General features: G+C 41.6%; 2 protein-coding genes across 4 annotated transcripts in view; both read right to left on the bottom strand.

Moving 5' to 3' along the window:
- Positions 1-198: 198 nt before the first annotated feature.
- Positions 199-9,907, bottom strand: hoxb7a (homeobox B7a). 2 transcript variants are annotated; one of them, XM_031317835.2, is made up of 2 exons: positions 8,233-9,907; positions 199-1,139 (listed from the first exon to the last, which is right to left on the bottom strand). In XM_031317835.2, the coding sequence occupies exons 1-2, from the start codon at positions 8,795-8,797 to the stop codon at positions 871-873; spliced, it is 834 nt and encodes a 277-aa protein (XP_031173695.1). In that variant the 5' UTR covers positions 8,798-9,907; the 3' UTR covers positions 199-870. The 2 variants fall into 2 exon arrangements, with proteins under 2 accessions (XP_031173695.1, XP_031173705.1); XM_031317845.2 differs by having other exon boundaries at positions 199-1,142; positions 8,236-9,907.
- A 2,490-nt stretch (positions 9,908-12,397) lies between these two features.
- Positions 12,398-15,303, bottom strand: part of hoxb8a (homeobox B8a) — a 7,233-nt gene continuing 4,327 nt past the window's right edge. Inside the window, exon 2 of one of the 2 annotated variants that reach the window (XM_031317816.2) lies at positions 12,398-13,688. In XM_031317816.2, coding sequence (XP_031173676.1) covers positions 13,282-13,688 — 407 coding nt within the window. In that variant the 3' untranslated portion in view covers positions 12,398-13,281. The remainder of the gene's footprint in view (positions 13,689-15,303) is intronic. The other variant, XM_031317823.2, reaches the window with a different exon arrangement.

Here is a 15,303-nt window from a genome sequence, read left to right as displayed (position 1 = left end):
CAGGAAGGTATTGGTTCAACTGTATCCCTCCATTGAACTCAGTGGACTTTCAGTATACCCTGTGTATCCCTGGGTTAGCAGCCTTACAATTGAATATAACCAAATAGGGACAGGATCAAACCCACACAAAACACAGGTGCAAACTGGTGACAGTCAGAGCAGTAGCGACTATTGAGCATACATACTATAGGTCATCTCTTCAATAATACGGCTGAGAATAAAACTAAATAAATGAATGGAGCAGGTTATGTATGACATTCTAATAACTGAATGATTCCACTCCCATCTGCTACACTGGAGCCATTTCTAACACTAATGCTCAGCTTTGTATCCACAGAAATCCTACGTTCTGCTGGGTTATTCATCATCAACTATGTTGTCCCTTTTTTGCTGCAGATCAGATAAGTGAAGTGTCCTCATAACATAAGACTATTATATAAATCTCCAGCCCTCATCTACAACAGAAGCTTCTCCTGTGGTGCAACAGCATGGGGCCTTTGAGAAGAACTCCACACGTTATATCAGGAGCAATATAGTTCAATATATTTTAGTAATTGTACGTATCTAAAGCAAACCTTGCATTTTGAGTTTGGGTAGCAGAGATAACAACTACGCCATTTAATAGCTGACACATGTAATTAGTTTATATCACATTTTGAACGCGCTGGCTTAAAAGAGCTCCGAGATACAGACAGAAATGTCAAAAATGTTACAACGATCCCCGGTCTCCCCTACGCATAGATTGCTCATAAAACAGAAAATATCACTTTTTTTTATTTCGTTACCTTAATAGTTAGAAATGTAATTCGAGAAATAAGAGTTAAAAAAATAAGTGTTAGGATGTGTTAAAGTGTCCAGTGGTCATTGTTATCACTCCTCCTCCTCCTCCTCCTCCTCCTCCTCCTCCTCCGCGGGCGGTAGCGGTGCTGTTGGTGAGCCGTTCTCAGTCAGCCTGTTCTCCTTCTTCCACTTCATCCTCCGGTTCTGGAACCAGATCTTGATCTGTCGCTCCGTGAGGCAGAGAGCGTGCGCTACCTCTATCCGCCGCCGCCGCGTGAGGTACCGGTTGTAGTGGAACTCCTTCTCCAGCTCGAGCGTCTGGTGACGCGTGTATGTCTGCCGCCCGCGCCTTCTGTCTGAGCCTGCATGGTGCAAGAACACATATGTGTCTAAGTTAGTCTCCCTTTTTAAAGAAAGTCGTGTGTTACAGATTAATCATGCATATCATTACTATGAATTCCTGTTTTGGTGAAATGATAAAGAATTTCCCGCAATTATGGCTTACAGTAGCCTATACTTTGTCTTTCTGTCGACCATGCAACTTCTTGTCCTCCCGGATCAAAAATGAACACTTTTTTTGGCGATTTTTATCAACGTTTTTGTTGCTTTTTCCCACCACTATCACCAACTTATTGCCAGCAGTATTTTTAAGAACTAATGGTCAATGAACTTAATTAATATGAAATTATGTCCAACTTGCTGAAATTATGAATTGTTTTGACTAATAGTTAAGATCATAGGAACATATTTTGAAGTTTAGTCAGGATACTGTTTTAAAACCAATTCAATAGTTTTTTTCAAATGCTATAAAATTGAATAAAATACTCAAAACCAATGAAAGTAGTGAACTGATCCTTCATTTGACTTGCATCCGTGTTATTTTTGGGAAATATGGTTGAAAGAAACCCACATTTCTGATGTAAAATCTTAAAAACTTGACCCGAGGACAAGAGGGCTAAGGTTATGTGAACTATTTTGCTCCAAGAATAGTCTTTTTAGCATCCACTATTATGTAAGTCAAGCGTTTAAGTTTACACTCATAATTCTGACATAGCTGTGCACATTTCGACCTAGGTCATCATTTTGACTTGACTTGGCTTCAATGTTTAATATTTTGTTTCAAGATACTTTTGTTCCATTTTTGTAGCAAAAAATAGAAGATGAAATAGTAGGAGTAACAAAAAATGTTCATAGAAGTATTAAGTCAAAAATTATGATATAAGGAGTTAAAAGTGTGTCTTATTAAGTCAGAATTTTGAGAAAATAAAATAAAGGCTTCTGGCTGCATCTTTGGCAGTATCATTCTTGTTTGTGCGATCTTTTGCGAAAGGTGACTTGCAGTGACTTTATTTATATACAGTTCATTTGTATTTTTATCTACATTAATTGGTCGTTGCATATTTTTAAAACCAATGTTGGGTTTCTGTTTGTATTTCTCAAATGATAAGTGTCATAAGCTTCTCCTTGAATTATTTTGTAATGTCCGATTTGCTGTTAAATATATTTATCCACTGAGTAGCTTTAGGCCTAATCGTGAGATGATAAATAGTTTAACTAACAAAAGTGGCAAACTGTGGTTGCCAGATTTATTTTTCAATACTTTTTCTTTTCAGGCAGCTCCAGAACAACAAATTTCCAAGGGACGAAAAGAGACTGCAGCACACTGATTCATACAATTTGCAGCCTGTTTGCACTCTCAAAGATTCCACTTACACTAATCAGCATGCTCCAGTCTTTTTTAATTTTTTTAATTTAAGATAGTAAGTAAGACAATTGGACTCATCATCCTATAATTGTCATCAAAAAAATCGGAGTTACAGTTTTTATTTACAACTAGTATTTTTACTTCTAACGCTCCTCTTTAGTTTTCTTTTGTTGGTTTGCGTCCCCAATTTGATGAATGGATCTTAAAGAAAGTTCTACTTTGAAAGTTTGCCAACATGTCAACAGTGAGCTGGGACGACATTTGGGAGAACATTTTGGAAAATGGGACTGCTATCGGTCGATGTAACATCAGCAACTGTAAAGTGTCACTGTGCCAGCCATTCAAAGCTGGCTGCCACAAACTGAACTATTAGTAATATTTATAAAAAGTTTTAAATGTTTACTTTAGATGCATTGCTACTCACTAATATCAGTTTTCATTACATTTCTAAATAAATAAATAAAAAGAAAAATATTGTCTCTCTCAGTTAGCAGATAGATTCATAGCATTTGTTTGTTCTTTAGCAAACATTTTCATGAATGACCTCTGAGCCTACTGCCTGTTTGTACCTTGGTGTTGTCAATCCAAACCTGCTAGCCACGCGTTGCCACCTCCATTTCCTGGCAAACACATTTGACTTGTGAATTTGTAAACACCTTAAAGATGTGGTTACACTGTTGGTCCAGTTGCTGTCTGTCTGTCTGCGCCGGTGTTCAATATTTACTTCATAGAAGTAAAGGAGATGTACACAGGTTTGAGTCAACTACATAGTTAAAAGGGGAATTTAAGGTGGAAAAGAGTGCACAATGTGACTCCGGAAGGGGCTTCCAGTAGCAGTTTCCCTGAATAAATAAAGTGAGCAGAAATAGAGCCATTAGAACATGCTGAGAGCCAGGCTGCTGCAGCAGGCATGTTAGAGCAGTGCTTCCCAACCTTTTTGGTGTGAGGTACCCCCTCAGCCCTGTCAGATGAACTTGTGTACCCTTTCATTCATTCACAATGTATGTTCCAAATGTATAACACTGTTTATTATATAGAAATGTGTATTGGTAATCATTTCATGCAATTGAACTGTCAATATTTAGATTGGTTTGGTCAGTAATCCCACTACTGCTAGCCTTCTAGGCTACCACCACTTGGAGTGAAGCTGAACGTTTCAACCATATATCCATTAACATTACTTTAAGCCATTACTTTTAGCTAACTGTTTCGACTTCTAGCTATTTTAACCGGTTCTGTTCAGTCATTATGGTAGTTATTTTTTACCATTTAGTCATTACTTTTAACTAAACGTCTGTGCTTGCTTGTTTGCTAATTCATGTTAAAATGTGGATATATATTCTTTCGATCAAATCATAATTTCAATTTTTTTTTCAAATTATAAATACGATCTTTCCATGTACCCCCCTGGCAACTGCAGAAGTACCCCCTAGGGTACACGTAGGCCTACCCCTGGTTGGGAATCACTGTGTTAGAGCATTACTAATTTGATTGAAAGAAAAAAGAAAGAAATCCATTGCTCCTCATGTGATATGTGCATGCGTCAGTGCTGAGTAAGAGCACAGAAACCATGCTGACCTTCTGTCTTCACAGGTCATGCAGCGCCTGAAGGTTAAGGAGAAACTGGGTCACAGTTTCACAGCTCAGAGGTCGGCTGCCGGCCACAAACGTCCACACTCACTCTCTGCCAAAAAAAAGTCCTTGGCTCAATCTCTGGGATTCACATAAGTCGGTCGGGGTGTCACTGGGGATAGGGGTTGGAGAGTTTGGAGCAATGACCAGCCTGTAAAGAAATCACCCTGGGCTTCGTGGCTGTTTGTGCGTACTTTAACAGCATTAAGCTGGTGTTTAGTGAAGGCTCATACATGTGTGATGGAAGCATTTCTGTTGCACATACGTTTCCCAATGTCTGGCATAATTCTTTGGTAAAATAAATCCTGAGCCTTCAACTGTCTGTTTTCTGGGTATAAATGAGCTGAAGAAAGGAAATGGATTTACTTTGATATTGATTTTCAAGCTTTCCATGCACACACTGTCCCGGCTGTGAAATGGCACTGCAGGCAAAAGCTTTATTACATTCAGTGCAGGACTGCACTACGGACATGAATTACTATGGAGGATACAGAAGGCATGTCCTTTGTATTTTCTGTGTGAATTTGGGGTTTTAGAAAGCTAAAGGAGGAGTTTATACTCTCTGTACACATGTTGGGTATTTTACAGCCTGATAACCTATAGCTTACGTTTAGGCCCCCAAATCAATATATTTATTAAACAATAAAAGAAAGGGCTGGGTATTGAGTATTGAAGACCTTATTTTTGGGATTATATTTCCATTTTTTATTACAAAATATATTAGGTTTACAATATAGATATGTAGCTCTGATTCATAACAGAAAATATCTGATCAAAAAAGGTCTACAAAAGATGGCTTTGAAACAGCATCTAAACCCTCATGTCGGGAAATAATATAATACAAATATAATTTAGGCTATATAATATAACTTTAGATATATTAATTTAAAATGGGGAGGGGGAGGTGGATGAGTGGACTTTTTAAAATTCTGGCTATGGTCCTGTACAACAAACGCTTTTCTTTTTACTGTTACTTTCTCGCATACACACAAAAACACAGTAGCCTATTGGTGTATTTTCTCGCTGCAGATATACTTTTATTTTCTGAATCCCTACACGTCACATTTAATTACATTTATTTCTATCGCAAATATACATATCAGAGACACGTCTTTTGTATGTATTATGTTAGGCTACTCATTTATTTCCACTGATCCCTACTTTCCATTGCATGTGTTTCTTTTTTAATTTAACCATTTCTTATTCATGAGATGAAAACATGTCTAAAATATTTTCGAGGAGTTGTTTTCCTCCCTGACAATATAGACTACTGATTTACGGTAGAGAGAGGGAAAGTAAAATACAAATATAGTAACAACAAAAATAAAGATTTACAAAACATATAATTCTCTGTTAGGCTACTATATTGTGGCTCTCTTTAACATTGGACATGTTTGATATTGAAGTATCTTTACAAAGCCCACAATCCTCTGAAATAAGTGAACTCAAACACAGCTCTTATCAGCTGCTGCGATTTTACATTTATTTCCTCCTCGTGTGATTCTGCATCGCCTCCGCGTGCGTCAGCGTTTGCCTATTTTTTTTATCGAAGGCAGCAGTCAGTATGTGTGGGTGACTGAATGTCAGCGGCGTGGGAGTGTGCGCGATTGAGTACGTGTAAGTTTGTGTGCTTATCTGTGTGCCACTTCCTTTATGCTGCATAGCGAGGTGATCCTATGCAGTGTGTGTGTGTGTGTGTGTGTGCGTGTGTGTGTGTGTGTGTGTGTGTGTGTGTGTGTGTGTGTGTGTGTGTGTGCGTGCGTGTGTGTGTGTGCGTGTGTGCGTGTGTGTGTTGGTAATATTTTTTTGCTCTCGCGCTATCGGCGGTAATTTGTTGGAGCTCGAGTTGTGTGACTGTATTGTGCTCTCTCTATCTAACACACACACACACACACACACACACACACACACACACACACACACACACACACACACACACACACACACACACACACACACACGCATGCACACACACACACACACACAGAGACACAGAGACACACTCACGCACACATGTGTATGTTATATGGGTATATATACGCTATCTAGCCGTGCACATGCGCGTCCAGGCGCTTGTCTCATTCGTCGCTGTTAACGGGAACATCCGGGACTTTTTTCTCTTCCAAGCCTTAGACTGGAATCGGATCTAAATTAAAATCTATAAATTCATTATGGCTGGCTGGATCGACCCCATCACTCCCCTCCCTCCACACACACACTCCCTCCAGTGTGTGTGTGTGTGTGTGTGTGTGTGTGTGTGTGTGTGTTTTATTTTCTATGTTCTTGTAATAAAAACAATTTGTTATCCTTTGACTGTGTTTTATTTGATTTCATTTTATTTCGTGTCATGAAATTAATCTGAACATTGTCAATATATGATTATCTTTTCATAACTTTAAAATGGATTTTCTCATATCAAGGTCATGAAACTGTAGCATACATTTGATTTCACTGTGTAACATTTTTATAATAGTTCATAATAGGCTATATGTTGCCTTCTCAGCTCTGGTTTTCAAAGCAAACGTCCCAACGAATTAGTTTGACATGAGCCTGAAACACAAACAAATAACGAAGATCCTTTTAATTTCACGAAGCAATTTTCATTGTTTTCTCCATCTTTATCACACAGTCTCCGCATAAAAAGTCCTTTCTATCACACACACACACACACACACACACACACACACACACACACACACACACACACAGTGGGATTGGAGCATGGTAAGGTGATGGAAATTAATGAGGAAGCCTGCAGCGGCGACCGCTAAAAGCTGTCCAGTAGCTGCCAGGAGGCGCCTGCTAATGAGGGACCTAATTTCTCCAAAAATCATTTCAGAGTGAACTAGACTGAGCTCTGTGGTCTCTCTGTGTGTGGGAGGTCTGCTGGATAGAAACAAAGAATATCATTGAAATGAAAGATAAAACGTGTGGTGTACCAGATTTACGCACATATATCTAATATAAAATGCCATGAAAACTACTTGAGCGTCTACGGCCTCAATCACCGCGCGCAAGCTTTAACAATCTCTCTTGTATCCTTCCTGGTTCCAAGTTGCTGTTTTTGAATGCAACATATCATTCACCTTTTCCTCCATTTTGCGCACTAACAAACACTCACAATTTTTCACAGTTTTACGCGCTACCATTCAGTATTTTAACGCATAAAAATGTTCTTTGTGGTGTGTGTCTGTGTGTGTGTGTTTGTGTGTGTGGTTGTTGTGGTTTGAGGCTCCGAGGCCCCGCATCCATTCAGCACCAAGCCGCTGCTGCCGCACAAAGCCGCTTTACAATCGGGGGAAAGGGCAGGCATTCAGAGATCAAACCCATCTGCTAATTTATAGTGTAGTATTAGCGGATTGTGGTGACAGTACAATGGCACAATGGGCGTTCAGTGGGCCAGTCAGTGCTGAAACACAAGTGAGAAACACAAGACTATCAGGACGGAGAGGCTGAGCAGAGCTGAGCCAAACACTGAATATGAGCGATAACCATCAGCACCAGGAGAGGAAGAAGACTTTTTTTCTGTAGGATTTCTTCACTTTCAAACAATTTGGTATAATACTCCAGCCACCCCCGCGTTCACCTGTCCTCTCCTGAAACACAATATCACCTAATGAATATTCACCAAGTCTTAAATTATGCTTTTATGGAGGTCACAGAGCCATAAAAGATCTGCAAAGAGAGAGACACAGAGAGAGAGAGAGAGAGAGAGGGGTTGTAAAAAAAGTGACTGAGAGAAAGAAACAGACAGGCATAGTTCAGCTACCGGCAGTGGCCGCTGCGCAACCGGGCCAACAGTTTAAAGAGCGTTTAACATAATTATTGGGTCGAACTAATACACCCCCCTCCCCCCCGTCTCTTTCTCTCTGATGCACACACCACCTCCCATCCCTGCCCTCATCCCTCTTTTTCCAACTCTTATTAGTATAAACATCGTCATCCAGTCCCCCCTCCCTTACCTCTCTCTCTCTCTCTCTCTCTCTCTCTCTCTCTCTCTCTCTCTCTCTCTCTCTCTCTCTCTCTCTCCAACTCACCTGTGAGGCCTCACCAATTAGCCTTTCTCATCACCTCTCATAACGTTACCATCCCCACTACCACCTCATCTCTCTCCTCACCTGAGCTTCTCATCCAGGGGTAAATCCGCAGCTCCTCTTCGTCTAACTGCCGCCGCTGCTGCTGTTCCGGGCAAGTCTGCCTCCTGCAGGCCGGCTCAGGGTGCCTGGTTAGCAGCTGAGGCCGATCGGGGAACCGCTCTGCGGCGCATCCTTGCAGGGAGGACCTCAGCGGCCCGGCTCCTGGCGCGCTAAAAGCTCCTCTTGTGCGCACTTCAGCTGGGATGAAAGGCTGAGCGCTGGGCTCGATACTCCCGCTGCTCCGGTTCAGTCCCGAAAGAGAGACACAGAACGATGAGGAAGAATGGGAGGGGGGGGACGAGGAGGAGGAATGAGATGAAGAAAAGGAGGAGGGAGGGAGAGGGAGCTCTCCGCCGCCTCTCCCACTGGATACATGGAAGTGATATCCGCTGGACACGAGGGCGCACGAAGAAGACACGGCAGGAGCAGCAGAGGAAGTCGGAAAGGGAGAAGTTGGAGAATCTGTGAAGAGCAGAGCGGAGCAGCTCGCAGCGGCTTGCTGGTATTTGGAAAACAGCGCGTTGGCGAAGTCAAGTGAACTCATAATTTGGCGTCGGTGATTTGTTGGCCCGGGGCGATTTAATGTCGACTTTTTACGAGGCACCGTGAATTATCGGCGGGGCATTACTGTCTAGATTTACACACACAAAAATCATCCCACCCCACTTTTCTCCTCCCCTCGCCTCCCTCTGCCTCGCGGACCACGTGACCTCGGGTCCATGTGATGTCAAGATGCCCAATGGCCGCCGGGGTTTCCCCCTGGATGCAATATTAGGCTATAACGGTAGAATGCAATACACTGGGAGTGACCGCTGCCCCCCCCCCCCCCACACACACACACACACAGCGCATACCATACAATCTACATTATACAATCAATACTCAGCAGCTCGGAACGTGTCCACTAATCACTGAGCGCATGTAGAGCTGGAAAACATAACGGCTGAGGCTGACAAACATCCAGCTCACACTTAAATCTTTACTGTCCTGCTTGCTGGGTTGGGAGCGGGTTAAATCGTGCGCAAAAAGCGGAAAACACCATTAGATGTCATTGATTGGACTTGGAATGGATTGGCTCGAGGCACGTGCAAAAGTCGCAGACAAGACTAAAAGATGAGATGGATTTTCCCTGTTTTCCACAAACGTCGTCCTATCCCAGCATACCTTGTAGAGACCACACATGCAGAAGAAAAGGTCCCACGCAGCAGAACAAATCAGGCTGTTGTTTTGCTCTCACTGTACAGTGTGTCGCAGCTGAGTGGTCACTGCAGGCAGAGTAATGGATGAAAACAGGATACACAGCACTACAGGAGAGGGTGACGTTTATAGAAGCAGTCAAACGTCACTTTGGTAATCATTCTGCAATAAGGCCCACAATGAAATATTGCAACTGCTGCGGCTACAAGAGGCCGCACTCCACTTTAATTCAGCTCATAATCCAAACATAAGAATTACAGGTTCATATTTCTTACCAGTGTGTCGTCGTTCTTGAAATATTACAACTGCAAGCGAACCCTGTGTTAGAAGCAAGCGAAGGATGGTGTTGTATGTTAAAGAGAAGAAACACATTGCTGAACCCATTATAATATCCTGCAAAAGAAGAAGAACAAGAAGAAGAACATTTTCTAATTACTGATGGTTAACTGCCGGCGTGTCTCCACACTCCAGGCCGCCTTTCTGATTTGGCCGACAGGGGGAACTCACCTGGCGTGCAGGTGCTCGGGTCCCTGCTTAGCACATAGTTCCGCTGAGTGTAATATTTAACAGGCCAAAGTTACCCGTGCGTAAAGACAATTAAAGGATTAGAATGAAAAAGTTAGTTGTTTAAGCCACACACACACACACACACACACACACACACACACACACACACACACACACACACACACACACACACACTAAAGGAACAGTGTGGAGCTTTAATATATGTGCCTGATTTGCGTAAACTCTACTTTGCTGCTTTTCTCATCAAGGTCTTTTAAATATAGCCTATGTTTGTTGCATACCGGAAACGTAACGCTTGGATGTGTGTGTTAAACATCTTGTCCTCACAGGACCCAAAGTCATTTACTTTTCCATAAGGGCAAGTGCCATGTCCCTGTTGTTGACTCATTGGAACAAAGGACGTTGGACTCACATCACATGTCCACTCACCTAGAATCAGACATTTGTTCTCATCTGACTGAGCAGATGTGATTTGAAAAAACGTGTCCATGTTTTTGCTTTTACATAGAACAGATTTTAGACAGAATACATGTATTTAAGAAACACGTTGATCAACATGCAGCAGAGAATGAACAACAAGATAATGTAAGCTGTACGTCTGTCAGACATAAATTTAAAGTTACCGACCACTGACCACTCCAGGTTCATTTGTGTCAATTGGCTTTTGGTCATTTGATTGAATGACATTTGTGAGAATATGCTATAAACAAAGGCAGGTTTTGCTTGGCATGGGGTACTTTCCATAAAATCATCTCTCAAGGCAAATCAAACCAGCTATTAGGTTAACTGAAATAAAACCATGCCAGTCTCTAGGTATGGTGAAGGATATGTGATGATGTGGGGCTATTTTAATTCCAAAGACCAAGGGAACTTTATCAGGATACTATGCATCCTGATAAAGAGATGATAGAGAGATGATTTTATGGAAAGTACCCCATGCACATAATGAAGCTGCCCTGTTGTTGACATTTTTTTGGCCATGCACAGATTTGAGAAGTTGGAGTTTCAATGTCAGACATTGAATGCCTGTCTTCGTCTTGATAAAGGTTGGTGGACAGCAATGAAAATACATCCAGGACTTCCTCGTTTTATCCCTGACAAAGTATATGTTATCAATATGTTACAATGTTGTCAGTGCACCAAACCAATCCATAAGGTGTCAATTGGACAACTTAAAGGGGCACTTGTTTACTCATTGCAAGGACCCAGCCTGTGAAAACAGTCTATAATAACCCTGATGATGTCATCAGGGTTATCTGGGCTTGGACTGCAGATCAGACTTCCAGTGTTTTTGGAACTTAACCCATACTATGGACCAACGTTAGGATAGCTTGGGCTTTATTGCTAATATTTTGAAAAATTTTTTAAATCTATGGTCAGTCCCTAAGCTTTATGGAAGTGCAAAACTACATCGTTGCTCCTTACTCCTTTAACTTGAGCGGTGACTAAAATGTCAATATAACGACAACAAGTTGGGAAGGCCTGCAAGAGCAATGTCAAAATGAAACCGGACTGCATTAATGTGGGCTCTTAGATTATTGTTGGTGGAGACAGCTCGGTGTGTATAGCCTCTGTAAAGTCTGCAGCCTCTGTGTGTCTGAATGGCCCTAAAATGCAAAAATACACACGGGTGTGTTTGACTTCCTATAGCTTTCAACGGAAAACAATACGTCTGTTTCCTGGAAAGATGATCAGACCAATATTTGATGCTTTGATAACACCGGGGATTCCCTACCGTCTGAATAACAAGCTGAAGTTCAATGTATGAAGATAAATACGCATGGGTAAATATGCATGTGTGTTTGATCTTCCCAGATGGAAACAATCCGAGCTCAAGTAGTCATCGTGATGATGATGGAAGGCAGTGTAATAGTGAATCTAGAGGCCTGGAATAATGTAAGTGGAGGACCAGGCCATAAATAAAGGGATGTTTGGATAGGATGTGGGTTGTGTGTGTTTGTGTGTGTGTGTGTGTGTGTGTGTGTGTGTGTGTGTGTGTGTGTGTGTGTGTGTGTGTGTGTGTGTGTGTGTGTGTATGTGTCTGTTGTTTTAAGAGGAGATTTCCGAGTCGAGGCTTAAATGTTTGGCCTCGTGAACTGAACGGTTTTATCAGTCTGGGTGCTGACAGAGTGAACAGAGAGGAGAAAGAGGGAGGAAGGGAATGAGAGAGGTGAAAGGAGAGGAGGCGAGGTAGGAAAGGAAGAGGAAAAAGGGTGGATGAAATAGATTTTTAGAATAGAATTTCTTTTCTTTTGTCCAATGTTTTTGATTATAAAGTTGACATCATACCTCGGACTTGTATTCTTGTCTTCCTCGTAATACATAATTGAGTGAAACAAAAGCTAAACAGTGCGACCATAAAATCCACCCTGATCGACTCATAACAGACACTTCACATTAAATGCAGAACGCGATCATGTTTATTACATTTTTCCTCGTTTTTATTTTTATGAATGTTCTCTTTTTTTAATCTGCACTGTGCGCATGCTTTTTACCCAAAAAGAGAAAAGGAAGACAACATAAAACAAACACCATCGATCAAAAAACGAACTAAAACGAAAAACGACAATTAGAGTGTGTAAAAAAGAGACCCGACCTACTAAAACGGCATAAATAGGCAGTTTCATGTTGTTGGAAATTTCATTAATTGCTACGTCGTCATCATCATCATCATCATAATCATCATCATCAATCAATCAATCATTGCCATAACAACAACAACAACAACATAGAAGTGAGAAGTACAGTAAAAAGTGCACCATCATCATTTTTTAACTTAAAAACTATACAGCTGCCAAAGATAAAATTGTTAATGATAAACTTCTAACAATATAGAAATGTTTCCACGATAATTGTTCCACAAAGAAAGGAAGCTATCATTTTACTTTCTTTTTTTCTTTTTTTTCTTTTTAAACACTAGAGTAGACTATGTTTGTTTGACTTGGATGGATCCACCCCGCCTCATGTTTTTCTTCTTTTTTTAAAGTTCACTTTCTTGCTTCATTGCTTCATTTTTTTTTTCCCGCGGTTTTTACAGTCAGCAGACAGAGGCGCGAGGCCCCTCCAGTCCGTCCGGCTCACCAATCGCCATTTTGGAGACTCAAGTTCCTTTCCATCAATTAAATTGTGGAGAAAGCGGAGCAGTCCAAATGGCCTCAATTAAGACAAAACAGCACCCCAACCCCCCCACACCCTCACCCCATCCGGTCCAACACTTACAGCCTCCTCGTCCTCCATCTCTCGCCCTTCAACCCCCCCCCCACCCCCACCCCCTTCTCCCTCATAATTTCACCGCTCTGCTCCCTACATTTGCTTGTGGGTTTTCTCGCAGCAATCCTCGTTCCCGGAGGCCTGTGACCCCGCCGTGCCCGCCACCGCCACCGCCACCGCCACCGCCGAGCCTCCTCCTTCACCACCTTCCCCTTCTCCGCTTCCGCTGCCGTCCCGCAGCTCCTTCTCCCTCCTCTCCCTCTCCACCGCCTCCTGTTCGCTCTTGCTGCTCGGGAACTTGTCCTTGTTGTTCTCCTTCTTCCACTTCATCCTCCGGTTCTGGAACCAGATCTTCACCTGCCGCTCCGTCAGCGCCAGCGCGTGCGACACCTCGATGCGGCGCTTCCGGGTCAGGTAGGGGTTGAACAGGAACTCCTTCTCCAGCTCCAGGGTCTGGTAGCGGCTGTAGGTCTGCCGGCCCCTCCTCCTGCCCGCAGCTACTGGTGGGAAGGTGGGGGTGAGGGGAGGGGGGACACACGGGAGAGTGGGGGGGGGACATTATCAGTGTCAAAACTACACTGTCGTGGCCCCTTACATGAAAGCTAAACTAACATTTAAGTCTGATAGGTTGGTGATTAAAAAAGGCTATAGACTAGACTATTCATGTTTGGCTTTTTATCTAAACATTGACATGTTGAGGAAAACATGTCCAAGAACAAAAACACAAATTCTGTAAACAGTTACATAAATATAATCTACTGAGCACTTACAGAAGTGCACATGAATATTTGATGCTATAAATACATCATAAACACTTTTAAAAGGGAAAAATGATCCCGCACCGTAAAGAAAGGAGACAGAGAGAGACAGAGACGAAAGAACGTGCCTCAAAGACTTTTAATTAGAAATGGTGCTAACAATGCAAAGTGATAGACATAATATTTCCGAACCAGCAGGTTATCATTCACTCTGCTGTTTTTGGTTTCTCTTTTCGTGTATTTGAGCTGAGACAGAGAACCCGGTACACAGACAGTATAGGCTACTACTCATAAATACTTAATACACACGCAAGGTCAGATGTTGTGTTTACTGCACACACGTTGGACAAAAAGGTGTATGACTTTGTTTTAATTCATAACCTGTGAAATAGTATCATCTGCATTTTATGAACCAAAAGAGGACAGACATGATGCCCTTGCAAGCTCTTTTATTTTAAATGTTTCTTACACGCGTATTCCAGCCAACAGGATGATACTATAATGATTAATATATAATTAGTCCATATAAATGCTTATAGTTGCCCCATTTTCCAACTTGGGTAAGCCTACCGAAAAATATAAACACATTCATGAATAAGTTAGTATTACACATGATGTATGCATAACGTGAAACTTGAATTATCGTTTAAAATATTCAAAATAAACTACATGTTATGTCAGTACCAAAAGGGCGAATAAAACTGGCACAATTAACCGTGATCAGCAAACTCCCGACAGCTTACACATACAGGACATTTATTATATTTGTATAATTACATAAAACTGTTTGTGTTCCTCTTTAAATACTGCATCATGAAAAGGAGCCCTGCGCCACGGACAACATACCAGTGATCATAAAGATTTAGAGTTTTAAAGTTTAAAAAAAAAATGCTGCATCTAATCTTATCAGACTTTGCAAAACTGGCAAGTTTAGCATTATTGTTCATAACTAATGTTACTGAGAAGAACAGAACACACCACAGCCTATAATGGCAGAATGTATATATCTCTGATAAATTAAAGAAAAAAATGTTTTTGGAAAGTAACATTTTCTTGGTAACTATCTGGTCTGAGCACATCTCCCACACACACACACACACACACACACACACACACACACACACACACACACACACACACACGTATATTTCTTCCAGGACAGTAACGTTTCTGGGTTAAATTAGGGGAGAGGGCAATGTCTTCAAAGGGAGCATATTTACTGCTATAATCAGTCTATCTACTGATCACATTATACAAAGCCTGCAGGTACAGGGTGAAAAGTATCTTCAATATCCATTATATAGGCTATCTACCACAAAGTTAAGTCCAGCACGATGCTTCCTACCTTTAAGTACTG

This window comes from Sander lucioperca, chromosome 2 (genome assembly GCF_008315115.2).
Source record: "Sander lucioperca isolate FBNREF2018 chromosome 2, SLUC_FBN_1.2, whole genome shotgun sequence".
Classification (NCBI taxonomy): Eukaryota; Metazoa; Chordata; class Actinopteri; order Perciformes; family Percidae; genus Sander; species Sander lucioperca.
This window is presented reverse-complemented; position numbering and strand designations above follow the sequence as displayed.